Consider the following 27,674-nt stretch of genomic DNA (forward strand, 5'->3'; position numbering starts at 1 on the left):
TCTATTAAAACTTTGATAACCTTGTTTTACACGACAATTCTCAAAAAGATTCTTTATCTCAACACAATTTAATGTTTAATGAATTTTAAATTTTAAGGCTATTTTAGTAATTTCATGAGAATGAAGTTACAGCAAATTCCTCTGATCCCTTTTTTCTTTTCTTTTTTTCCCTTTTTTTTTTTAATTTATTTATGAAATTTCAGCAAATCTTACTCGACTTTATTTACTCCACGGTTTTAAAACTTACACAAGAAGGGACATACAATTTTAATTACTCTACGGTTTTAAACTTACAATAATCAAAAGAGTATTACCGTTTCAACCTGAAAAGGCTTGAGGGGTTAGGGTTTCTTCTTCAAGCCTTTGAGGGATAGCTTCGCGGTATCTTCGATGGCGGAGACGACGGAATTGAGAGTGTACAACACCATGACTCAGCAGAAGGAGATCTTCAAGCCCGTTGTCGATGGCAAAGTCTCCATGTACGTCTGCGGTGTCACCGCTTACGACCTCAGTCATCTTGGCCACGCCCGCGCCGCCGTCTGCTTTGACGTCCTCTACCGGTTTGTTTTATTCCTCAACCATTTAAGTTGTTTGATTTCATTTTATTCTGGCCCGCAAAGATTGATTTTATTTTATTTTTCCTACGATTGATCCTTTTCGCTTCGGTTTGCAGTTTAGGAAAGAATTTTTTATTTTTTTTCATTTTTATATTAATTCCAGGTGCGGGTTTAGCGTAAAAGTAAGAGGTCTATCTGGTGTGATGAAAGTGTGTGACAATTCAGAATTCTGAATTTATCATCTTTGGAGGAAAAAAAATTAGGGTTGGTTTGGCTGCGAAATCGAGATGAGATATGTTTGTTGTTCTCGAGAACGGGAAAATTTTGAGAATAATACCCCAAAAAAAAAAAAACCTGTGAAGCTACTAGGTTTTTAAAGCTATTTTTGAAAGCGGTTGTTCTTGTCTTTCAATTGAAGACATTTCTCAAAAAGTAATTTTGATTCCGCTGGCAAACAAGCCCTTATAGGCTTCTTGTAATTGATGCTTCAATCTCAGGGTGATGCGGGATGAACCCTTGAAGAAGTTTGATTTTGTCTTTGCAATATTAATGAAGGGATTGTTTTCCAAATTGCGTCTTTGACATACTCATTGGCATGCCTTATAACATGCTTTTTATCAAACCCGGAGTGTAACTCTGGTGTATCTTAAGAAAAATGACTCAAGTTCTGATGGAACTCTCTGATTGATTTTTTTCTAGTTGAATCAGGTGTAAAGGATAATTTGTAGATTCTAATCATGCTCTCTTGATGAAAATGTTCAGATATCTACAACACTTGGGCTATGAAGTTACTTATGTACGAAATTTTACAGATGTTGACGACAAGGTTAGAATTTTGATCGAAGATATTATTTTGTTCTATGCTTTGATGATTTAAAACCATGGTTCCAAATCCCAATTACTGCTACATTTTAGCGTTTGGGATGCCTGCCCTTACAAAATTGTAGCCTTTTGACCTATCAACCATCAACTTAAGTAAGCTTTTTTTGGCTTTTATACATATTGCTCTTTTGTCTATCAAAAAAAAAAAAGTAAACCTTGATTTTGACTACTTGGTGTTGGGTAAAGAAAAAATGGAAAACCATTAGTTTTAACTAGAGCTAATATTGATTGAAATTTCTGATTTGCCAAAAATAAAAATAAATTAATTTTTGATTGTTGACAAGAAATTGAGTAGTTTGGAATCATTGCGACCTGGACTAAAATATTGGTATTGAACTAAAGACTTCAAATTTGATATGTACATTGTTCCTGTGGAGTATTTGATCATCTATTAATGCAAGAGCAAGGAAGCAATGTTTCTACCTTCTAAGGAAAATTTTGTATATTTAAGTGATTCTATAAAAGTTCAGAAACAACCATAATTTAAAGTGCAAGCATTGTGTTCAATGTAGTTAAAAGTCTACATCAATGTCTTACCAATCCTGCTTTAGGTTCATTTCTGTCTAGTGTAATATTAAAACTTCTACTGGATTTTATAACGCTTCAAACTGTTTGCTTTTGGAGTTTGATATGGTTGCTGCACATACACACACATAAACACACAAACTCACGGGAAATTCAGCTCACGAAAGTTGTAATTCTAACTTCTTGGGTTGGCTACTTCATTTTCATTCCCTCATTCTATCTAATGTCATGCCCTCCTATGAATCCTTGTTACTGATTTCCTTTCTTTTTCCCTTGACGTATATATATTTGGCCATGTACTTGTTTTTCTTCAAGTTGAATGAAATCATTCTTCCAAACTGAATCATTTATTAGTTCTCATTGCATGATTGAAACTATCTTAGATGGGCACATGTGCACATGTATCGGCTTGTTGTTTATGTCTTTTATGTATGGATTTACATTCTCATTGCAGAACTGAGCAATCATTTGGTATGATATTGTGCTAGGATCAACAACAGGCCCCAAAGACAGGGAATGCTTAAATAGCTGCAGCTGAAAAGAGAAAATTCCTTAAGTTAGTTCCTAGCTATAAACCATCCATGTAGAAGAGTAAAGAATGAATAGTTGATTATTGGAACTTCTGCTTCTCCTCGGACGTCACAAGAATTAAGGAGACTTTTCTTTAATTGAGTTGATGACTGAAGAACAGGTTGCAACCTGGTTCAAGTTGGACTGTTTTGCTTCAACACAGAAGTATCTAACCGAGGGTGAGGTTTCTATTTCATAAATAGGGATCAACCTATTGACTGTTGGAATAGAACCAACCCAACCCATAAAAAGGTTCAGCTTTGTTTCTTGGGGGGGGGGGGGGGGGTGGGGTCTCTTTTGGTTTGTGATTTGAAGTATCCTGCTTAGGAATTAACACATAAGAGAAGAAAGCCCCAAATGGTACAACCTTGAAGTATAGACAAAGGAAAGAAATATAAAGTGTACTTTACTTTGAAACAACAAATATAAAAATGAATTTTTCATGCTAAACAATTATTATTCTTACTTCTTATCTCCTAATATCATGCTCTTAGACAGTATTGTTTCACCCCCTTGGTCTGTTATGCTCAACATCTCAACCCATAACTATACCAACCTCTATCAATTCTTAACTTACCTAAGAACCAAACTAAACAAATTCAAATGAGGCTGGATTGGTTTTGGTCTTGTATTCTATAGCACTTGCAACCCACAGGGAAAAAGATTTTACCAACAAAGCACACAGAGTAGAATAGTTAACACTTAATGACACTTTTTTCCTTTGAACTTTTTCGAGAAGGAATTGCTGCCATACATGCCAAAGGCTAAGAATGGTAGAATCAGTGAAGCTCAACCTTAAAAACCCTCCAATCTTGGAGTTAGTTGGGGCCCCTCTCCCCCTCTCAGTCACGATATTTGTTTTGGAGTAAGCATTCTAAGGGCCCAACCCAACCCTACCCTAGATCAACCCCTTTGGCACTATAGTAGTTTTTAAGTGAGTGCTTATTTGAAAGAAAACTTTGTGGAGAAGAGGCTGTCATTTCATTTGTACAAAAGAAAATTTTAAATTCAGAATATATCTATATATATATTCTTGAATTGGAACTTTGTATATATATAAAATTCAAAATATATATATGTGTGTGTGTGTGTGTATGTATAAATAAATTTTAAATTTTAGTATGCAAGCTTGAGATAGAAAAAGCCTATGACTAGTGAATTGGAACTTTCTCCTTTCAAACATGGAAAAAATGGGTTTGGAACAAAAATGATTGAAATGGATGCATTTTAGTATATCTACAGTGAGATTCTCAGTAGTGGTTAGTGGCATTCCCACAAAGTTGTCTTCCTACTACAAACCTTGGTTTGTCTTGTAGTTCCTGTGCTATGTGGGATTCAGTTGAGGGAAGAAGGAGGTTAACCTGTTGGAAGAAGTGGTACTTAGAGAGAAGGGAGAGAGAAGGGGTGGGGGGTGGGTTGGGAATTAATCCTTATCAAGTGTACCTTTTTGAGCCTTCCTACTTACATTGCGTCTTAAATGTAATTCCTAAAAAAGTAAGGATTGAACTGGAAAAGATCCTAAGTGATTTCTTGTAGGGGGAATCATTCAGAGGAAAGAAAATGCATCTTGTGAATTGGGCAATGGTTTGCAAGGACCAAAGGAGTGTAGGATTGGGAACTAGGAAGTTGGATCCTTTGAATATGCTGCTTGGCAAATGGTTGTGGAGATATGTTCATGAGCGTAATAGCTTAAAGAGGAAAATCATCTACTAAAAGTATTGGAGAGTTGGATAGACGACGGTGCACTAAGGGGGTGAGAGAGAGCATTGGTGTGGGCATATGGAAGGAAATTCGGAGGGGGTGGGAAGAGTTCAGCCTTGGAACTTCCATTTTGGTCATGAATGGTAGGAATCCAAGTTCTGGTTGGATAACTAGGTGGGGTAGCATCATTGAAAGAGACTTTTCTCATATTGTTCTGCCTAGCCACTTAAAAGATATTAGAGTGGCAGATTTTTGGGACACACAGACAGATTTGGCCATTGGTCCTTGCATTTCAGAGGCATTTCCATGATTGGGAAATAGAGGAGGCGTGTTAGTTTTTAAAGCTTATAAATGTTCTGAGAGTTGAAGCAATAGGGGGAGAATTCTTTATTTTGGAAGGAGAAAAATAAAGGGATGTTTCAGGTGAAATCCTTTTATTCTTTCTTATATGGTAAGGAGATGGGGTTGTTTGCTGTTTAAGAAGTTTGGGATTCTAGTGCCCTTTGAGGACCCCTTTTTTTTTTCTTTTTGGTGCATGGGAGGCCATGTTAAGAAAATCTTAACCATATATATGCTTATGTGGAGAGGGTGTGGATGTTGGTTAAGAGGTAAAATCTTTGTAAAACTAGTGAAGAATCAGGCAGTCATATCCCAATTTACTGCATCAAATCTAGATAGTTGTCGATATGTTGTTGGCAATTTTTTAGGTTGCTATGGATATTTCCTTTCTCAATTAAAAAAAACTTTTGTTGGGCTGGAAGTTTTGGAGGTTGGAAAAGTAGCAAATGAAGGTTTGGAAATTGACTCCTCTTTGTGGATAGCTACTAACCCCTTTCTTGTGTACGTAGGTACCCTCTAATTGTTTATTTCTGCCAAAGCATTTCACTCCCATTTCTTTTAGTTTGAAATGCTTTAATGGGTAATTGAACATTTGAAAGTGAAAAAAAAAACCTTTGAAGCAATCCAAAAGTGGCACGAAATGGGGCCTAAGACAATATTTTAACCTAAGTCTGTCAAAATGTAGATTGTAGATAAGACCAATAAGAACTTTTGATTTGAATGGTTGGCTCAAACTGAAAACCTAAGAATCTATGAAGTTAGAGAAAAGGATGAAAGCATAGTACTTTAATGTTAAAAAATCATTACCATCTTTATTGTAGAAAAATATTGGAGTTGTCTTTCATTTATTAGTTTCAAATTCCAAAATTCTCACTAGCATTAATATTTATTTTTTAATGGAATTGAGCCCATTCGCTCTATTATAGAAGGTATATAAGTCATTTCGATGTCAAGCTTGATGGATTGGGTGCAAATGTAGCCTAAAAGCATGAAACATCATTTCTATGTTTGGTTCTAGGAAAATTTGGGGGAAAATGGGAGGGAAAGAAAATAGAGAAGAAAAGTAAGCAAGAAAATAAAAAATAGATTTAAAGTCAATAAATTATTTTTATATGCTACTCCAAACTCATTTTACATGTTTTTCCTATTCTATGTAAAGATTAAATAAATTTAAGAATATATAAATTTTGAACTCATAGTTTTAAAAGGCTCAAGGCGCAAAGTCCTCTTGGAGCCTGAGGCGCAAAGCGCACCTAAGGTGCGGGCTTTAGTGAAGTGAGGCACACCCTATTTTACATATATATTTTTATATAATATAATCAAGTGAAAATTTTTCTCTATTTTTCCCCTTCTTCATCTTCTTCTCTTATTCACATTGTTCGGGAGACTAGGGCATTTTTTTTTTTTTTTTTTTTTTGTGTTTTACAGGTCCAAAACGAGCATGTATTGGGTTTTGGAAGAAGAACAGACCAAAATGGCGTCGTTTTTGCCCTTTTTAAAAAAATAAAAATAAAAAACTAAAACGACGTTGTTTTGGCCCCTCTTCTTTTAAAATAATAAACCAAATGACGTCATTTTGGTTTTAGGAATTAAAAAGACAAAACCCTCGTCGTTCTCCCTCTGTTGCTCTGCAACTCGTCGCCGTAGGGTGATAAGATGACCAGAAAAAGATGAAGACAATGGTAAAGGATAGAGGCGCACCTATTGGGGGTGTCGCACCTGGCCGAAAGCGAGTGCCTTGCTCGCCTAATCAACACCTTTGTGAAGGGGCTGCACCCACAGTTAGGCGAAGCGCTGGAGGGTGGTGTTGCGCCGCCTAGAGCGTAGGCGCCCTTTTCACAACTATGTTTGAACTAATTTTAATTATATTTTATTTTCTTATTTTTCATAGAGAAAACATGGAAAAATCATTTTTCTTAGCATTTTTTTATTTCCTTAGTGCTTTGTAGGAAGCAAACATGCCCTAAGAAACAATAATGAATGTGATAATGATTCAGAAGCATATGATGCAGAATTGTTATTTCAATGTGATTAGTGCATGCATCTCATTTGCCTAAATGAAACTTGTTGCTCACATTTACATTAAGCTAAATAATCACATGTTGTCATTAGGACCCACTAATGCACATCCAATCACATAACACAAGGCCTTTTCTCTCTCACATATACACATTTTTCTTGCACTATAAGCTTTATTTCAACCAATAATAGAGCAAAGCCCACCGTTGGAATCTGACCAGCTTGCTGGAAACAATGTCCTCCGCCTATTCATTTTGAGCATCATGTTCAAGCGACATTGTTAACCTCCAAAAGTTGCTGGAATTTGATGCCCAGTTTGAGGCAGATGCAACTCGGTTGAGTCATATTGGATTGAGACTATATTTTGAATCTTGCATGGGAAACAATTACTGTTCTTTTTTGTTTTTCTTTTTTTTGTATGTCTGACACTAATGGTATTAAGGAGTGAAATTGCCAGCTCAGCAAGTTATTCTCATGGTTAATTCTCTGAGAACTTCATTAAGTTTGTGTCTCTCTCACATCTCACCCCAAAATCCAATTTGCACTTGGCTTTCAACTCTTCCATCACCCATATATGTGCACATGCATTGTTGTTAACTGGTAAAACGTATCATATATCTTTTTTCTATTTTTCTGTATCGTGTATCATATTTTTCTTTCATATGGTAAAAAATAAATAGAAAAAATGTGTACATGTCTACATATATTGGAAGCATGAAATGTAAAGCAATATATAACCAATTTCATAAAAGATAGTAGGGTTTTAAATCATATCATTCCATATGAAAATATTGAATGTTAGAGTTTTGAAAAGTTCAATTTAATAAAATACAAGTTTAATGTATATGTTCATCAAAATCCACAAAATTAAACTTTTAAATTCTTCGGGTTGCCTCTTAAGCGCCCTTTTTCTAATTTAAATTCTGTGTTTATCTATAAAAAAAAAAGTCCACAAACTTAAACTTTTAAAATTTTTATATTTAATTTTTAGTTCCAAATTCTAACTATGCATATGTACTTATATTGTTTATGCATATGTACACTCACACGTGTGGGCGTGCACGCACACATGCACACAGACACACACACACACACACACATATATATATATATGTATGTATGTATGCCATATCCAAAGTTCTAACTTTTCATGATTCTCATCTTTCATTCCCCACCAAATTTTTTTTTTAAAATAAAAAACCCAAATATATTAAGTAGGTTTTTATTCACCAATCACTATCATTTTTAATGTTAACATTCAAACCATTCAAATGAAATTTCTTTAATATTCATTGAAAAAAAAAATTTACTTAACTTCCAGTAGTCTCAGACAGCAAGTAGGTAGCTTTCCTATGGGATTAAATTACCTCTCTCTCCTTTTTATGATCAAGTTTTAATCTTTCTATGTATTTTAATAATTATAGCTCCTTCAACAGAAAATTTTTGAATTTGATGTTTCTTAGAAATTATGAAAAATAGTTGAATATTTATGTATTGTTGTACCACATATTGTATTGTGTATCGTATATGTATTGTTAGATAATTTTTAGAAAAATATGCAGATTACGAAATGTATCAATTTCCATAAAAAAATATATTGTATTGTTGTATCATATCGTATATTGTAAGTTTTTAACAACTATTTGTGTGTGTTTCCCTTAAAAGTTAAGACCATTTTCCATGGGGATACAACTACCTGTCATGGTTACAGATTATCACTGAACCTGTTCCTTGTTTTATTTTCCTTTCTGTTGAAATCCAGGTGCTGTATTTCTAGTGAAGCCTCATTGAGGATACCTATTGCCCTGATTTTCAAGTCCTCTTTTCTCATTTGAATTGCACCTTTGGCCACTTCAGACTGAAAACCCTAATCCACGTAAGTTATTCAACAAAGACCATGCATAGTTTTAATGAACAGCAATTATTGAATACTTGGCTGGTGAAAGTTGTCTTATTAGAATTTCATCCAAGGTTAACTAGGGCAAAACATATCGGTCAACATCGTGTTGCTTCAGCACATGGTCTCAAAATTGTAAACTGTGGAGTTCCAAAGATTAACCCCACCTTCCGAGTGATCCCCATGCATAATATTCATTTAAGGCTCTTAATCTGCCGTTGAAATTAATGGTAAAATCATGCTATGATATAGCTTTTTCAAATTTGTGCTGGTTTAGCTTTTTTGAACGTGTGCACATTACTATCAGTTTTGAGTGATTGAATCTTAACCCGAATCATGGTTCAGAAGTTACCAAACACATGACACTACTTGATTTAATTTTTGTGTCTTCACACCAAAAACTATGTAAAGTTGATATTTTGCCATTCTTATCATCTTCTCTAAATTTTTTGTCAACCTCCATTAAAATAATCATGGGTAATACCTCAGTTGATTTCTATAGACTTTGTCCTTGAAATGCTTAGTGGCTGCCAATGTTTTCTGCAGATTATTCGGAGGGCAAATGAGCTAGGAGAGAATCCATTGACTCTGAGTAGCCACTTTTGCCAGGAATATCTTGATGACATGACTGATCTCCAGTGCCTAACCCCTACCCAACAGCCACGTGTTTCTGATCACATGGACCAGATCAAGGATATGATAACTCAGGTTATCTTTTTGCTTTATTTCACGTGAAGTTTGAGATATGTTGAATAACTGAACTTTACCTCCCTTTCTCTCTCTCATGTGTTGATGTGTGTAACGAGTATAAACATGTGAAGTTCATTGGTTATGGTACATTGACCATTGTATTGAACTTACCTTTTTTTCCCCCCTTTTGATTGTTGATGTGTGCTGCAGATTATCAACAATGATTGTGCATACATAATTGATGGGGACGTGTACTTTGCTGTTGATAAATCCCCAAATTATGGCAGATTATCTGGGCGGAAGCTGGAAGATAACAGAGCTGGTGAACGTGTTGCTGTTGATTCAAGAAAGCGAAATCCAGCTGACTTCGCATTGTGGAAGGTGAGCAACTGTCACAAATTGCCTGATATTTATGCTCATTTTTCCTCCTAATTTTTCCAATTTTGCAGGCTGCAAAGCCTGATGAGCCAAGTTGGGACAGCCCATGGGGTCCTGGAAGACCGGGATGGCACATAGAGTGCAGTGCAATGAGTGCACATTATTTGACCTTCAAATTTGATATTCATGGTGGTGGAATAGATTTGATATTTCCACATCATGAAAATGAAATTGCCCAGAGTTGTGCAGCTTGCCAAGAAAGCAATGTTAGTTACTGGATGCATAATGGGCATGTCACTAACAACAATGAGAAAATGTCAAAGTCATTGGGGAATTTTTTCACAATCCGGCAGGTAAAGCTAATCCAATATCATAAATTTTCCATCTGTTTGGTGCCTTTTAAATTTTTAACCGTTGCTATTTCTTATGAGTATGTTTCTATTTGACGCATTTTTTGTAGATTACCGATCTGTACCATCCACTGGCATTGAGATACTTCTTGCTGGGTACACACTATCGATCTCCTGTCAATTACTCAATTGCACAGCTGGAAATTGCATCAGAAGCTGTATTCTATATATATCAGGTATAAAACATTTTCTTGTCGCCAGATTTTCCATTGACTAGGAGGACAGGCTTGGTGGGGTCATGATGGGTGGATCAAATATTTGCTCCAGTCATTAACCAGTAAATATTTATGCACTAACATGCACCAAACAGAGTCCCTAACAGTTTAAACTTCTCTTTTTATTTTTATTTTATTTTATTTGGGACTAGTTAATCTTCATCAGTCTTCTCTCGCTCACTGTGTAAGTTGGGTTGATGAATTTCCTTCGAACTGCTCGAGTTATGAATTTCCTAGAAACTGCTAGAGTTGTTCTGGTTTCTTGAATTGATATTTGTTATTTCTCCAGGTTGTGGAATTGATATTTGTCATTTCTCTAATTCTGTGAATTTATTTTAATTAAGTTAATTAATTAATTATTTTTTGGAGAAAAAACGTGACCTGTTTTTGGACCAGAAAGTGACTTGGATTTGGGATAATTCCTTAATTTGATCGCCTGCCAATGGTTCCATCTCTATTCCACCATGCTGGAGTGTACCCAACTAGACCCAAACAAATGTAGAACAGATATATTGCATGCACACGTCATATTAATATTTCTTTTCAAACTATTTTGTGATTGTTAGACATTGCGAGATTGTGAGGATACTTTGTCTCCATTTCAAGAAGTAAATGGGCAAAATGTTTGCATTACTCCTGCTGCCAAAGACTGCATCAGTAAGCTACAGACTGATTTTCAGACAAAGATGTCTGATGACTTGTCCACTCCGCATATATTGAATGCTTCTCTTCAAGAAGCCTTGAGGTTCATAAATAGTGGTTTAAACATGCTCAAGGTATGCAATCAGAATTGGGTCCAACAAGTCTTTAATGCTGTCTCTGTTAGGGGAATAACATGAAATCTTGATTTTTCTATTGTTTTCCAGAAGAAGCAACAGAAGCAACAGCAATTATCAGCAGTTCAGTCCCTCACTGAATTAGAAAAAGAAGTCAAGGGAGCTCTCAGTGTTCTGGGATTGCTGTCCACTTTGGCTTATTCTGAGGTGAAGAACCAATATGTTAAATTTTTACAGCCAAATTTCTCTTGGATGAATTTCATCTTCAACTATGGCTTGTTTCATTGGACAGGTTTTGCAGCAGCTGAAAGGTAAGGCGTTAAGGAGAGCCGGGATGATTGAAGATGATGTTTTGCATCTCATTGAAGAAAGAGCACTAGCAAGGAAAAATAAGAATTTCTCAAGGGGTGATCAGATCAGAGCTGATTTGGCTTCTAAGGGCATTGCTCTCATGGATGTGGGCAAGGAAACAATTTGGAGGCCGTGTGTCCCAGTCGAACAAGAACCACAGGCACCAGCCGCCTCAACTTGATGGTGGGCAACCTTATTCCTCCTCTGACTCATGCTTTTGAGAATTTTTGGTTCTGATTCTTAAATTTATTGCTGATAAATATAGAAAGCTCATACAAGTGTTTAATCTATATGCTAATTAATGTTGTAACTTTCCTGGACTGAGGCGGTCTTGGATTTTAGAATTTTTTTTCAAAAAAATACAAATCTGGCTTTTTGGTTATTTTTCCCTATGTTATGTGTATACATGTGTTTCATGTGCTAAGAAATTGCTCTTATTTGGTGAAGTTCCTAGGCTTGAGGAAATATAAATCTTTTTAGCTATAATTAGGCATCCTCTACAAATTTGTGGCCTTAGTGCTAAACAAATTGGCTAGTCTGCAAGAGTATTTAGCTTAATCTCTACCATTATAGGTTAAAGCCAGGTTGGATTGATTTTTGAGTAGTTTAAGGGCCTATTTGGCACCTGTTTTTAATTACAGTTTTCTATTCTTAAGGAATGCATTTGGTGATCAAAAAATTGTTTTTGTTTTTTTTTTTTTTCTTAAGAACAAAAAATGTAGTGTTTTTAGATAACATCTTTTAGTTATTTTCACTTATTTTTTAAGTGTTTTTTTAAAAAATGGTCATTCAAATATGCAGAATAATTAAAAATAAAACATTAGATATAAAAATTATTTTTAAAATATTAAAAATAAGTTAAAAATATTTTAGATTTTTAAATAGATTTTTATTTTATATTACAAGACATCAGACAATAGTTCTTAAAAATTGTTTTTTAAAACTGTTTTTGAAAGCAATTATCTAACATAGTCTAAGAGTCTTATTTAGTTTGTTTTTCTTTTTAAATAATTATTTAAATTTTATTATATTTTTAAAAATTATTACCTTGAATAATAGCTTCTACTCTTTCGTTGGAGTTTTTTAATAACATAGAGAATTGGACAACATTACTTATGGTAAAATAAATCCTTTTTATGCTTGTATTGTTGTTTCGTGCTCTTCAAATGGTGGGTATAGTTTGGCTTTGCAAAAATTGTCAAACAGGTCAAAATATTGTGGTGCTTTTATAGATGATGATCTTATCAAAATATTTAATGGAAAATCAATTGCTCTTTAAATGTAAGTCAAAAAGCTTTTTAGTACACATGGGGTTGGACTGCTTGAACCACCAGACCTTGAACCGAATCGATCATCCATCCGGTTCCATGCAAACCGGTTAACTATTGTTTGACCAAATACATGTTAGGCCGTCCACACCGTTGGCCCAAGCTCCTTCCTTGCAAGCCCACAATGCCATTTGCAACCTCCTAAGGATGTATAGGATATTTATACATCCCATGAAGTCTCTTAAAATGCGTTTGATAGTGATTTTAGGAAGTGTTTTAAGTCTTTCTAATGCTTTATAAAGATAAAAAATTTCAAGTGTTAAAAAGATTAAAAATGCTTTATAGAATCACTATCAAACACGTACTTTTAGTTACCGAGGTGGGATAAGTTTTAGTTATATTAGAAAGGAACTATGCAACTACACATCTGCTTTGATTTTAAATTTTGATCATATAAAATATTTAAACAAATATAAATAATTATATCCATATTATTTTTATAATAATTATTGATGATAAATACAAAAATCATATAATAATATTTTAAATTTTAAAATAACAAAATATATCGATATGTAATTAAATTAAATATTATAATTTTCTTTTCATCTTCATATAAACATTATACTTGTTCTATTTAATAAAATTTAATATGTTAATACATTTAGATTTGTCTTTATCATGTTATTTGATATATCAAATATAAAAAGAAAGAAAGAAATGTTATTAAAAAAATTAATTATATATAGTTTAATTTCTTATAGTTATTTCTAATTTTAATAAAATATAAATTATATATTTATGATGTCATTAGTTCGACTATTCAACCATCGGTCTCATCAATGAACCGTGAATCAATATCTTTTCCGATTCAATATCCAATTCGATTATGAAAATATTATCATTAATAATAATAGGACTACAAATAGAAGGGTTAACACATGAAGTCTGATCATCAATCGGAGGAAATGGCTAATGCTTTATAATTTATTTTATTTTATTTCATTGTTAAGTAGAAGGTGATGCTTAGATGATAAAAAAGAGTTAATAGGGGTGCAAATAAGATTCGTTTGGTTGGTTTTTGAGTAAAAAATTGAAGTGAATTGATATAGTTGATTTATATATGATAAAAGTCAAACCGATCATATTTAGAATGAAAAATCGAACTAAAGTAAGTTTTTAAATTTGATTTGATTTTTGTGGATTAATTTTGTTTCAACTTAATGACCTTTTTTAGTCCATATCCCAATTTTATTTATTTTATTTTTTGTTTTAAATCCAAAATCCATTAATTTAAGTTTATATTATGTCTCAAGTCTAATTTGTTTTAAATTCATTCAAAATAACTTGGATTTGATGTTAAAAATATATTAAATATAATTAGAATTGATTTGATCATGAGATATAATAATGAATTACTTTAATCTAATATAAAATATAATTTATCAAATATTAAACAATTATATATGAGTTTTAAAATATCATATTAGTTCAATTTATATCAGTTAGAAAATAAGAAAATCAAAAATAGAACTCATAAGGTGGTTTTCAAAAATTCTCCAATCGAATTGACCTATTTTATTAATGAAAATCAAACTCATATGCTTGATTTTCATCGAGTTTGTCGATTTTGCTTACAATCCTATTAACTAATACTTTTTGGTGCCTTGTTGCATAGAAGATGATAAGTGGAAGATAAAAAGTAATGCACTTTAATTAAGTAGCACGCGGGCCACGTGGTGCCTCAAAAATTTAAAACAACTTAGAATTAACAAGAAAACGCTCAACAAATACCACCAACCCAACATTTCACATTTTTTTCTTTTCCCACCCCCAAATGGAATTCCTAACTCCAATCATGGTTGTATTAAGTAAGAGTTCATTAAGATAAACTTTCTATTTTTTAAATACAAATAATAATAATAATAATAATAATTTTGTATAATATGCAAATACTCTCTTTGTGACATAAATTAAAAAATGTAGTGTGTTTTAAAAATTATTAAAAGATTGAAATATTAAAAAAAAAAAATTATTATCTCAAATTTTAAAACTTTTGGAAGTGATTTAAAAAAAAATGTAACATAAATCTATATATGTTTTTCTTACAAAATCTTTCTTTCCAAACACATCATTCAAAGGTATATTATGGAGTTTTATATTATTCACATACAACATTAAAAATTATGTTGTATTTCCTCATAATTAGAACTATATAAAATAGAATATCAAATTAATAAATTCATATAGTTAGAAAGTATATAAAAAATCTTTCATTAGCCAAAAGGTATGTAAAACATTTTTCTATGATCAAGCTAAAAGCTTGTAGTTATTGATATTTTAAGTTTGTATAGCCAAAAAGATATACAACAAAAATTTTGTAGCAAGAAACTATGTAAAACATATTTTATATGATCAAGTCAAACGATATTAAGAAAATCTTTCATAACCAAAAGCTATGTAAACTATATTTTATATAATTAAAGTCAGGTGCTTGCAATCATTGAAATTTTAATTTTGTATAGCCAGAAACTATAATTTCTAAAATCTTATATAGTCAAAAGCTATATCATTGTGTCTCAATTATTCATAGCAAGAGGCTATGAAACAAGAAAGAAGAAAATTAGTGTTAGCCAAAAGCTATTAGTCTAAATTTTGTCATAACCAAAAGCTATGTAAGATAATAGGTACTATTTAATTTAACTTGTAGTTTTAAAATATATATATATATATATATATATATATATATATATATATATATATATAACTTTTATTTATTCATTTTTCATATTTATGTCACCATAATTTTATTTTATTTATTTTTACAATATTTAGAATAAAATGGAAAGAATGAATATTGTGACAGAAATATTATAAATTGAATTGTGCAATGTTTATTTAAAGTTTATTTATATATGATTCTGATTGAATTATTTCATATATAATTATCAGATAATGTCAAATTTTACCAAGCTTGAGTTTGTTGCTTTGATATTTTAAACAAAACTTCTTGTTGAATTATTTCATATATAATTATCAGATAATGTCAAATTTTTCTAAACTTGAATGTGTTGCCCTTGATATTTTAGACAAAACTTCTTATCTTGAATCTTTCAAATTGAGATTCATTTAGATACAATGAATCTTGGGACAACCATTATATAAAAGTAAATGTTGTATTCCTAAAGGATTGTGCAAAGGTAATAATATTATTTTGTCATCATATTGATGAGAGTTTAAAAGTTGAATACATCATCATTTGGAAATGTCAAAACAATGATATGATCACCAAAAGATCATTACACTACCTAAACCTCATTATGATTGGATGCACTTAAGGTTACAAGATTTCAAATATGTCAACAAATATAACTCCATTTTATTTAAAATTAGCTCCCAATTAAAGTTAGGTGGAGAAAAAGTTACTAAAGAAAATATGCTAGGAAAAATATTTACTACTTTTCACACTTCGAATATACGTTAGCAACAGCAATATCAAGAGTGTCATTTATTAAATATTCAGAATTGATATCATGTCTTTTAGTCATTGAAGAGAATAATGAGCTTTTGTTAAAAACTCATTAGTCTCATTCGATCGATTAAGTGTCATTCCTTTAAGCGAATGCCACCACATTTCATGGATAAAAGCAAGGATGCAAACTAGGACATGATCATGAGCATGGAAGGAACAACTCACGACCCCATGGAGATCATAGACATTCTCATAATAAGAAGAATAACCCTCACCACCAAAAATGAAACAATACGGCAAATGCATTAGAAAAGAGAAAATATGTACAAACCAAAAAGACTTCTAAAAATGCATGTTATAGATGTGGGATGAAAGGGCATTGGTCATGTACTTGTCATACTCCAAAATATTTAGTTAACCTTTACTAAGCCTCTATCAAGGCAATAGAAAAGAAGTTGAAACAAACTTCATTTATGGTAATGGAACAATGGACAACCCACTTGGATGTTTAAAATTTCTTCAAAGATCCAAGTGGGAAAATTAATCATTTAATTGGATATGACAATCTTTGCTTTGATTAAGAATTATGTATTGTTAGGATAGAGTCTTTAAAAGTAAGACATTATGTAACAAAGTCAAACTTGAGCTTCCACTTACTATTCACTTTTGCATTTATATTGATTTGAGCATTCACATTCATATCACTTGCATTGTACATGACTTAAATGCATTAGGAGTTACACAAAGGATACAAGTCTTAAGTTCCTTGCAAGATGATAAGTTGTTTATAATTTATTAATGAATTTAGGCAATCCGGTAGAGACTGTAGTACACTACCTCATAATTGAAGAAACAATTTATATTGGCTATAGAAATGAGTTTTTCATGATGAGTGCACTAGTGTGTATGGTTATACATTAGACAAGACCTATGATGAATCATTATGTCAGACACACACACACACACACACACACACATATATATATATTGATCAATTTTTATCTTATCAATATTTCATATCAAAATATTCACTGATATTTTGTCCAAATATATATATGAAATCAAGTTACCAATACATTGGTCAAGACTAATGTTTTCATCCTTGCATAGGACATTCATTCATTCATTTTTTTTTTCAAATGTTTGGTTTGTAGACTGGGGTTATTGTTATATTTAGAACTTCAATGGCATTTGATATAATAATTAAAATTATGATTATTTTATTAAGAAAGGTTTATGATATCGATCTTGGTACCTAAAGAATTTTCGATCTCAACTATTGAAAGTGTATATTAAAATCTAGGCTATATACACAAGTAAAAATCAAGGTGTAAAGAAATGGGATCGGATTTAGATAAGAGGGACTAAATTATATGTATAACATGACATAATTGGTCCAATTTTTTAACACATATCAAATTGGTACTATAGCAAAACCCTTTATATTATAGGAATGGCAATTTCACGGGTCAATCGGGTCACCCGCCCCGCCCCGCCCCTATTGGACGGGTATGGGATTAATTAATCGGGTATGGGACGGGTATGGGAAAGTTTTGTGAAACCCGAATCGAGTTTAGGGCGGTTATGGGTTTGTAGTTACTCGCCCCGCCCCGTCCCGAAATTATAATTACCAACATACATAGAGACTCTAGGTTTGAATCTTATTCTGATCTGATCTAGTGGGTAAGAAGAGAAATGGGGTTTGGGGAAGATGAAGAGTTAGTGGTGGGGTTGCCCAACAAATCTATTTTCAGATACAATTCCCCACTGGTTCAAGTATGTTTGATTGGCTTGGTATGCTTCTATTGTCCAGGCATGTTCAAAGCCCTCTCCGGGATGGGGGGAGGTGGGCAGGTGGACGCCACCGCCGCCAATAACGCCAATACCGCCCTCTACACCACCTTCGCCATCTTCGGCGTCTTGGGTGGTGGCATCTACAACATCCTCGGGCCCCGCTTCACCCTCTTCGCCGGTTGCTCAACCTACGTCCTCTATGCTAGCTCTTTTCTTTACTACAACCACTACCGGTACCAAGGTTTCGCCATTGTCGTCGGTGCCATCCTCGGAATCGAAGTAGGACTACTCTAGGCGGGGTAGGGAGCTATCATGACGTCGTACCCCCCGCTAGGGAGGAAGGGTTCATACATATCGCTGTTCTGGAGCATCTTCAATATGGGGGCGTCATCGGTAGGCTCATCCCCTTCATTCTGAACTACAACAAGAGTGAGGTTGCATCCGTGAACGACGGTACTTACATTGGGTTCATGTGCTTCATGTCCGCTTGCACCGTCCTCACATTGGCGATCCTACACCTGAGCCACGTGGTTCGAGACGACGACAGCCACTATACCAACATCAAGTACTCCGATGTGTCGACGGAGGCCGTCGAGATTATGAAGCTGTTCCGGAATTGGAAGATGATGCTGATGGTCCCGACGAACCCGTCCCGTCCCGAAAACACATTTGGTACAAGGATGGGATCCCATTAACCCGCCCTGCCCCGGGTATGGGACGAGGACGGGAAAGAGATTTATATAATTGGGACGGGAATGGGATAGGGGTGGGCCCACCCCGTTGTCAATCCTATTATATTATATGTGGATATTTAGTCAACCCATTCAATAAACTTTTAAACTTTAATTTCGAAGTATTTTTTTCCTCTTATATTTGAATATAGGTCTGTTTGGGATAGCATTTACCTTGGTGGTCAATAATAGATGTAAACGGAAAATTAATTAAAAGGTTTGTGATTGAAATTAATGTTTTAAAAGTGCATTTTAGAAGTACTTTTATTAAAATAAATCCTTGTAGAATTTTGTAAAGAGACATTTTTCTTAGTTTATTGTGAAAAATGTTTTTAAATTCTAAAATTCTTCTACCATGACATGTATTAATATATAAGATAAATAATTTTTCATTAATAAGAAAATAAATTGAATAATGGTTTGCCTAAAATAATGTACAATTAGATTTATGCTTTATTTCATCTATTTTTAGTTATAACTATAAATTGGATGGAAAGTGATATTTTAAGAAATGCAATCATAGTTTTATTAAATATAAAATATTTTTCATAGAAAAATGCTTTTATATAAAGTAATATTATTTTGCTTTCACACTAAACTCCCATAAGGAAAATTAATTTTAGTAACCCTATGTTTGATTTTTGAAAGTTTTGAGAAAATGAAATTAAGAACAAAAATAAATAAATAAATAAATATATATATATATATATATATATATATATATATATATATATATATATATATATATATATATATATATATATTTAAACTTAATAAATTATATTTATATATAAACTCATTTCACTTTTTTTTTTCTTTTTCATACTAAAACTAAATAAATTTAAAATTTATAAATTTCTAATTCACCTTAATTATATTTATTTTTTTCATATTTTCCATGGCAAAGCAAACATGATAAAATCATTTCCTTAAATTATATTTCTTTTTCTTTTTTTTTTTAAATATTTTCTTAAAATCAAACATAATATAAAATAACCAAATATGAATACAAATTTATAAGCAAAGTATTACTTTAATCTTCAAATAAAATTAATAAAGGACCTTAATCTAATTTATAAGAATAGATTTATGGGTCTATTTTGGTAACTTCAAAAACATATTTATTAAGCTTTTGACAAAAAAAAAATAATTATTTTAAAATTTTTTCTAAAAACATTCTATTATTTAGGATAATTTTAAGGTGTTTTCAATTATTTTTTTAACATTATAAAGCAACAATTGGAAAAAAAAAATAGAATATTTCAAAATAATTGTATTGTTGATAATTAGTACAACACCTTTATAAGGATTAAGGGAGAAAACTATTTTTCATATTTAAGTTTTTGAACACAATTCTCTTTGAAAAATAATTTAAAAATATTTTTATATAACTTTTCTCAAAAATATTATCAAAATTATTATTATTATTATTATTATTATTATTATTATTATTATTATGAATACTTTGCTATTTTCATGAGTAGTAAATGATTTTGCATGGAAGACCAAAAAAAAAAGAGGCTGAATTCCACCAACCATAGAACTTGGAGAGAGATGCTAAGGGGAAAGTTATGGACACATAAGAAAATTGACTTATGATGATGTGCAGGCAGCCCCACTATAAAGTAGGTTAAAATATCAACTAAAATAATAAATAAATATAAATATAATATGCATCAACTTGTAGGTTGCTCAAAGTTGTGGTGTGTATTATATTATGATTATAATTATTTATTCATTAAAATAAAAAGAAATAAGTCAAAAGAAGATTATAGGCCAGATACTTAGGTCCATTTTCTATATTCTTCTAAATTTGACAAAGCATAATTTAACTTATTCTAAGTTTGATATTAATGCTAATTCGGAGATTATTATTATTATTATTATTATTATTTAGAAGCTCAAACCCAAACTAAAGTCATAATTTTAAAACATATATATATTGGTATTGTAAGTTTTATTAAATATTAATTTTTTTTTTTTTTGGTGTAAATCAAAATAAGACTTCTACAAGAAACAATATTTTTTTAACTTTTATATCAAGCTTTCTTTTAATGGGTTTATATTTTGTTTTAGCTTGAAGCTAACAACCATGATCAAGTCATAATTTTCAAAAATTAAAAAAAAAAATCCAGTATTATAAAAGTTTTAGTCAACATGAAAACTTTTTGAAAAATGTTAAAGTTACGAAAATGATACCTATCCAACTTCAAATCTAGGCCGTTGAATATGTATGAGGAGATTTAAGCATGGATATAAATTAAAAGTTTAATAAAACAAACTTTTATTAAACTTAAATAATAACTAATCGCTTTTTAGAAGTCGATTTAAACACAACTTAAGCTTTATTTTGTTTTTTATAAGCTCTTTCTAATAAAATTAATCAAATTGGTATAAAGCTCTTATTAAGTTAAAAATGAATTTAAAATATAAAAAAAAAAAACTTAGAAGCTAACTTACTAAAATCTTAAAAATATTAAAATAGTTAGAAAAATGTTTTACTTATGTAGAAGAAAAAAAAGTTGAAAAATGAAGCTAGGCATGCTAAAAATTAATTTAATTTTTATCATTAAAACCAAAATCAATTGGTTGAAAATCATTTTTAATTTTTTTTTTAATAAAAATGGGACAAATGATAAATTAAAAAAAAAAATAGGCATGATTTTTATAATGAGAGCCAAGCCCCATTTGCAGTCTTATCGGAGCCAAAAAAAAAAATTATTAATTATTAGTTAGAGGGTCCAATAATTAATAAAGAATGTAGCAAATATTAATATTAATATTAATATTAATATAGTGATCATCATCAATATATACTAAAGTAATACCACAAAAGGACAAGATTAATTTCTAAAAGATAAGACAAATGCTGATCCCCTAACTCATAAGACTCCTAAAGAATCCAAAGATGAAGTCACTATGGAATATTATTGCATTTATTTATATAATTACTTAATTGCCCTTATAATCTCAATCAATGAGCCTAAATGGCGGAGACCAAATTAAAAAATAATAATAATAAATAAAGGGTCTATTTTGATAATTATTTTTAAAAACTATTTTTTATTATTAAAAAAAACAATTAAGAAAACATTTTGATAATTAAAAACTATTTTTTATTATCAAACAAGTATTTTTAGAAAACATTTTTTATGTTATTTTCATTTTTTTTTTAGGATTGTTTTAAAAAATAATTATATAAATACGTAGAATGATTAAAAATAAAATACTAAATATAAAAATTATATTTAAAATATTTAAAATGTGATATAAATATTTTAGATTTCCAAACTAAATTTTATTCTTCAAACATCATAAAACAATTTTCAAAAAAAAAAATTCGAAAATAATTATCAAATAAGCCCAAAAACTTTGAGTTTTTAAAACAAAGAGAGAAAAAAAAAATTTGTAAAAAGAATTTTGAAAGTGTAATTCTTGAAAAAATAAAAATAAAATAAAAAGTTAGACATTTTTTAAAATGTTTTTATTTTATTACATCTTATATTAATTTCTTTTTTAAAAGCATTTTTTTAGTTATGATAATCCAATATTAAAACCATTTTTACATTAAAAAAAATAAGTTACTTTGCATTATGTTATAATAAAAAATATTTAAAATATTTTTCATATTTCAATGTGTTTTTAAAAATTGTTTTAAAAAAAACACCTTTAAATTGTTTTAAAAAATAACATGTTTTCAAAATAATTTCTTAAAAAATTGTTGGCACTAAAAAATTCCTCAAATGTATTTTCGAAACAGCTCCCCTTATTTTGATGGGTATTATTCCTTTTTTTGATAAAATATCTAGTATTACAATGAAATCACCAAATTACCCTTATAATAATCATTTAACGGCGACAAACGGATAAGATAACGTCGATAAGTCCAAAAAGGCAGCCAACACTCGCTCTAGCGTTATTGCTCGATTCCTCTCTCTAGAAATGATGTCTACTCTCTCTCTCTCTCTCTCTCTCTCTCTCTCTCTCTACTGTAACTCCCGCTGAGACTTTTTCTCTATTTTCTTTCCAAAAATAAGTCCAAAAAATTTCCAAATAAAGTTGTTTCTCTTTTCATCGTCCTCGATTCTTTCCTCTTCGTCGATCATGCTTCAAAGCTTAGTCCCTCAATCTCCAATCGGTTCAAACCCTAACCCTAATTCTACTTCTTCTGTTGCCATGAAGACGAAGAGAGTTGAGCGTGAGCATCTTGCCGGAGCGGAGTCCTCCGGCGATCGCGAAGACGAGCAGCAGCCGTTGAAGCGACCAAATGTGTCCGGCGAGGCCGTGGTTGAAGTGGAGGAGCCGGTGGAGGAGGCGGAGTCGAGCGGCCTGAGGCTGTTAGGGCTGTTGCTACAATGCGCCGAGTGCGTCGCCATGGACAATCTGGATGACGCGAGTGATCTTTTACCAGAGATTTCAGAACTGTCGTCACCGTTCGGGTCGTCGCCGGAGCGAGTTGCAGCGTACTTCGCGGACGCGCTTCAGGCGCGTATAATCAGCTCGTGCCTTGGTACCTACTCGCCTCTCGCCATCAAAGCCCTAACGCTGTCGCAGAACCAGAGGATCTGCAACGCTCTCCAATCCTATAATTCGATCAGTCCATTGATCAAATTCTCACACTTCACCGCCAATCAAGCCATTTTCCAAGCTCTGGACGGCGAGGATCGTGTCCACGTCATCGATCTCGACATCATGCAGGGCCTCCAATGGCCAGGATTGTTCCACATCCTCGCCTCCCGGTCCAGGAAAATCAAGTCCGTACGAGTCACCGGCGTCGGATCCTCCATCGAGCTCCTCGAGGCCACCGGTCGGCGACTTGCTGACTTCGCGAGTTCTCTTGGTCTCCCCTTCGAGTTCCACGCGCTGGAAGGCAAAGTCGGCAACATCACCGATCCGAGTCAACTCGGTGTTCGGCCGAGCGAAGCCACAGTAGTGCACTGGATGCACCATTGTCTGTACGACATCACCGGCAGCGATTTAGGGACGTTGAGATTGTTGACTTTGCTGCGACCAAAATTGATCACGATCGTTGAACAAGATCTCAGCCACGGTGGCAGTTTCCTCGGGAGGTTCGTTGAGGCCCTGCATTATTACTCGGCGTTGTTCGACGCCTTGGGGGACGGATTGGGTGTGGACAGCCTAGAGAGGCATACGGTGGAGCAGCAGTTGCTCGGGTCCGAGATCAGGAACATCGTGGCCGTTGGTGGACCCAAGCGGACGGGTGAGGTCAAGGTGGACCGGTGGGGGGACGAGTTGAGTCGAATCGGGTTTCGCCCTGTCTCACTCGGCGGCAACCCGGCTGCTCAGGCGAGTTTGCTACTCGGAATGTTTCCATGGAAGGGCTACACATTGGTAGAAGAAAACGGAAGCCTAAAGTTGGGTTGGAAAGATTTATCATTGCTCACTGCTTCTGCATGGCAACCATCGGATTAGACCCTCGTGTTGGACTACAACATTGAAGAGGTATCATATCTTAATTTCTTAAATCATGGCCGAAAATCAATCATAATAATTAAAATTAATATTAAAATTGATTTTTAGAGCCCATGATACTCATTGCTGTACTGCATTAGCGAAAATTGAATTGAAATTTTTGAGGAATTGAGATCAAGATCAAAGGAGTAGTTCTTTGAAGGGGAAACATGGATAAATGTAGCAATCTAGTCTAGCAAAATGCCAAAAAGCAAGGAGATGAAATTTTTTGGGGAAAAGGGGAAAAAGGGTCCTGTGAAGTTGGAGGTGATCTAATGAACGGGGAACGGATGATGTTTTTATTCAAATTGAAATTCATTTGAATGTTAATATAATTTATTGGAGGCATGTTCCTTTTCATTCCATTACTTTTTCCAGCTTGGAGGGAGAAAATTGGTATTTTATTTGTTGCTTAGTTTAATTGCATCATTGGGGGCATAATTGCAAAGAGATTGGAGTAATTAACATGGGATCCGGAGGAGTCTGTACTCCGAATCATTTCTTGAACATTGTGCCAATCTCACTGCAAAAATAAAATAAAATAAAATAAAAAAGGCTGCTAGCGTAGCCTGGGTTGGTTGTACTGGCCTATAGAGCCTAGAGCCAAAAAGAGGTGTACAGTTTCCAAGTGATTAAGGCCCATTTTTGGTTTGATAATTAGTTGTTTTAGGATGTGCTACGTAAGCAAATATTTTCCTTTCTAGGTCGGATCAAAAAATATTGATGGTAAAATACTATGTATATTCATAAAATTAAACATGCTAGGGGAATCCTAGGATATGTATTGTCAGCTACTATTGGTGACTATGCATCCTTCTTATCATGCAATTTTTTTTTTTTAGATATCTCTTTTTGTATTTAACTTTATTGAAGGTGGAATCCAAATTTTAATTTTAAAACAATAATAAAACAAAAGACTATTATATAATTTTTTAAAAATAAAACAAATAAAGGCTTTTCATAATATTAGGGTTTGACTAAAGCATCAATGGTAATTTTTTCATACGACATTGAAAAAAATATTATCAGTGAGATAGTATTATGTAATATTTTAATGTCATATTCATTTATATTTTTATATTTTAATTTCATTTATATCATTATTTAACGGCATAGATTTCAAACTTTCAAATAATGTCAACACAATGATGATATCTATCTAATTGGGTAAACAAAATAATTAAACATATATAGAATGAGAGAATGAAAATGAAGGAGGGGAGGCAACCCTTAAAGTAATAATGAGGAAGGAGGCATTGTGTTTCTCCTAGTACACGCATAAAAAGGATATTTAGATTTAAGCCTCTCGCCATACAACTGCCGCCACTAAAGAGACCAATTTTTAATTATTATCATTCTAGTTTGGACCATTTAACTAAAGCTTTGTCTAGTTGTTGTCCTATTTTGTGGAGGACATTTATATCATTCTTGATTATTATTATTTTTTTTTAATTTTTGGAATTATATTCAGGCATATCAAATTATCTTTCTCCTGCATGTTTGATTTTTTTGTAAATTTTATGATAAAATTAAATATAAGAAAATTAGTTTTTCAAAAGTTAAACATAGGTGAATGTAAAAAGAGTAAAAATCCTCTCATTATACCTTATATGTTCACTCCTTTTTTTTTTCTTTTTTTCTTTTTTTTGTCTCTTATCTTCTTTTGTAAGTTTTTGACTAGATACCGACATCATTTGTGGCTCGCCATAGCTTCACTTTCTCTCTCTCTTTAGTTTATTAAGAAAGAAATCAAATCCATAGAAGAAGGAACACCATGAAGGGGAAGGAAATAAAGGATCCAAGGAAGAGGAAGGAATAGGATTAAATTTTTAACATTTTTTATTTAAATCTTAATTTAGAAGAATTAAAATATATATATAAAGGTGGGTGGGAGAAATAATTTTGTGGGTCTGAATGTAACCTCTCATTTCCTTTATAATTGGTAATTAGGAGGTATTTTCCCTTTTTATAAGTATTTTTTTCAAATTATTTTGTGTTTGGTTGTCCATATTTAAAAATTAATTTAATATCAATTAAAAGATTTTAAAAAAGGGGGTGAAAAACATATTCTTGAAGGGTGTGCAATATTAATTAATCTTCTAATTTATATGTTGTAATATGGATTTCTTAAAAGTTTGAATTTTTTTAATATTTATTTTTATATTCTTGGTCTCAAAGGAAAATAGAGCATAAAAAAATTAAATTAAAATTTTATTGATTTATTTTCCTACAAACCAATATAAATAAAATTAAAGTTACTTTTAATTTTCTAAAGTAAAATTCAAAATTGTTGAGAATAGAACAATATTGTTATGGAAATTATTGATATACAAATAATTGTATACCATATAGATTTATATGTTTTTCACCTGTCATGGCTTGAAAGCGACAACAGAAGATATCCTCTACTTTGAAAGGAGATTAAATCCATTTTTCAAATGTCTTTATCCCACAGACAAATTGGAAAAATCATTACAGAGTGGCTTTACAAGAAAATTCTTAAAAGTTACACATTTGTCAAGAAGTAATTTCTATTTTTTTGGAATTTGAATTTAAGTAATTCTCCAATGGTCAAAAGCATTTTATAATAGTTGAAAGTGCTTTTTTTTGTTACATAACAAAAATTTTATTACAAAACTGATATATTTAATCAATTTTGAAAAATAAAGATAATGATTTTGAAAGAGTTCAGAATATTTTTAATGCTTAAAAGCATCAAATTATGTTACATCCTAAAATTCATTCCAAGTATATGACTGTCATTTCACAACTTAGGTACGAGATTCAAAATGAAAATGACTCAAATAAGTATTTTGTAATTGGAAAAATTCTTACTCTAGCGTGAAAGTCTGTTTATTTTAGTCTTACAATCATATGAAACACAATATTAATGTTATATTTACATAAAGGGTGACTGTGATATACCACTTCAGATAATAAAAAACTTTGACACTATATATGTATGAACTTTTTTTTAATCTTATATGTATGTTTTAAAATCACGAGAATCCTTTGGACTCAAAATGAATAATATCCACATGATTAGTTACAGACCGTTGCAAATTATTTTTCAAATAAGTTCTTGAAAATCATTCTTAAAAATCAAAATGATCACTTATTTAAAAGCTATTTAACCAAAGTCACTCACAAACGGGCTCATAATGATATAAAGTAATTCTTGTGCTAGCCCTTGATGGATGATTCTTTTTGAAGTTCATTTTTAACATGGTACTCCAAACACTTCAAAATTAGTTTTTTTTTTGTGTGTGTGTGTATGCAGCAATCTTAAATCTTAACTTAGTTTCCACAAATGCATTTAAGATGGAAGGGTTACTCATAAAGCACTAAAAACTAAAAATGATTTTATCATAATCATTCCTAAATGGCCCTTAGAATCCTTTTCGTAATAATTCTTGGAGAGTTAGAAGCTTTTATAATTTTTGAAAACATTTTTCCTAATTTTGTTTGATAAAACTGTAAAAATGATTTTTAAAATTTAGATAATCACTTGGAGTAATTCTTAAACTAACACTTAATATGTTTTTATTCAAAAAATAATAATTTTTTTCTTTATGGACAAAAATTAAATGATTCTCTTCATATGATTTTGATAGAAGTACTATACTC

The 27,674-nt window shown here is 31.8% G+C and overlaps 3 protein-coding genes across 4 annotated transcripts; all 3 read left to right on the forward strand.

Moving 5' to 3' along the window:
* The first annotated feature begins 302 nt into the window (after positions 1 to 302).
* LOC117911386 (cysteine--tRNA ligase 2, cytoplasmic-like) lies at positions 303 to 11,702 on the forward strand. Of its 2 annotated transcripts, none has more exons than XM_034825740.1 (9): positions 303 to 560; positions 1,320 to 1,383; positions 9,037 to 9,198; positions 9,391 to 9,561; positions 9,630 to 9,911; positions 10,019 to 10,144; positions 10,750 to 10,959; positions 11,050 to 11,166; positions 11,252 to 11,702. In XM_034825740.1, exons 1-9 carry the CDS (start codon positions 391 to 393, stop codon positions 11,489 to 11,491), a joined length of 1,542 nt encoding a protein of 513 aa, XP_034681631.1. In that variant the 5' UTR covers positions 303 to 390; the 3' UTR covers positions 11,492 to 11,702. The 2 variants fall into 2 exon arrangements, with proteins under 2 accessions (XP_034681631.1, XP_034681632.1); XM_034825741.1 differs by lacking the exon at positions 303 to 560 and adding an exon at positions 8,356 to 8,469.
* Positions 11,703 to 17,745: 6,043 nt separating this feature from the next.
* Positions 17,746 to 18,539, forward strand: LOC117911021 (UNC93-like protein 1). The gene is made up of 2 exons (XM_034825189.1): positions 17,746 to 18,123; positions 18,273 to 18,539. Exons 1-2 carry the CDS (start codon positions 17,746 to 17,748, stop codon positions 18,537 to 18,539), a joined length of 645 nt encoding a protein of 214 aa, XP_034681080.1.
* A 3,997-nt stretch (positions 18,540 to 22,536) lies between these two features.
* Positions 22,537 to 24,412, forward strand: LOC117908726 (scarecrow-like protein 23). The gene has a single exon (XM_034822416.1). It carries the CDS (start codon positions 22,680 to 22,682, stop codon positions 24,006 to 24,008), a length of 1,329 nt encoding a protein of 442 aa, XP_034678307.1. The 5' UTR covers positions 22,537 to 22,679; the 3' UTR covers positions 24,009 to 24,412.
* Positions 24,413 to 27,674: the final 3,262 nt, after the last annotated feature.

The sequence above is a fragment of the Vitis riparia genome, chromosome 3 (genome assembly GCF_004353265.1).
Source record: "Vitis riparia cultivar Riparia Gloire de Montpellier isolate 1030 chromosome 3, EGFV_Vit.rip_1.0, whole genome shotgun sequence".
Lineage (NCBI taxonomy): Eukaryota > Viridiplantae > Streptophyta > Magnoliopsida > Vitales > Vitaceae > Vitis > Vitis riparia.

What these genes read in the sequence shown, in the direction of transcription:
- LOC117911021 (XM_034825189.1), top strand. Translation starts at nt 17,746, where the DNA reads ATGGGGTTTGGGGAAGATGAAGAGTTAGTGGTGGGGTTGCCCAACAAA. An exon ending in GTGCCATCCTCGGAATCGAA is followed by an intron (nt 18,124 to 18,272) that starts GTAGGACTACTC and finishes AACTACAACAAG; the next exon opens with AGTGAGGTTGCATCCGTGAA.
- LOC117911386 (XM_034825740.1), top strand. Translation starts at nt 391, where the DNA reads ATGGCGGAGACGACGGAATTGAGAGTGTACAACACCATGACTCAGCAG. An exon ending in TTACAGATGTTGACGACAAG is followed by an intron (nt 1,384 to 9,036) that starts GTTAGAATTTTG and finishes TGTTTTCTGCAG; the next exon opens with ATTATTCGGAGGGCAAATGA. An exon ending in GTGGTTTAAACATGCTCAAG is followed by an intron (nt 10,960 to 11,049) that starts GTATGCAATCAG and finishes ATTGTTTTCCAG; the next exon opens with AAGAAGCAACAGAAGCAACA.
- LOC117908726 (XM_034822416.1), top strand. Translation starts at nt 22,680, where the DNA reads ATGCTTCAAAGCTTAGTCCCTCAATCTCCAATCGGTTCAAACCCTAAC.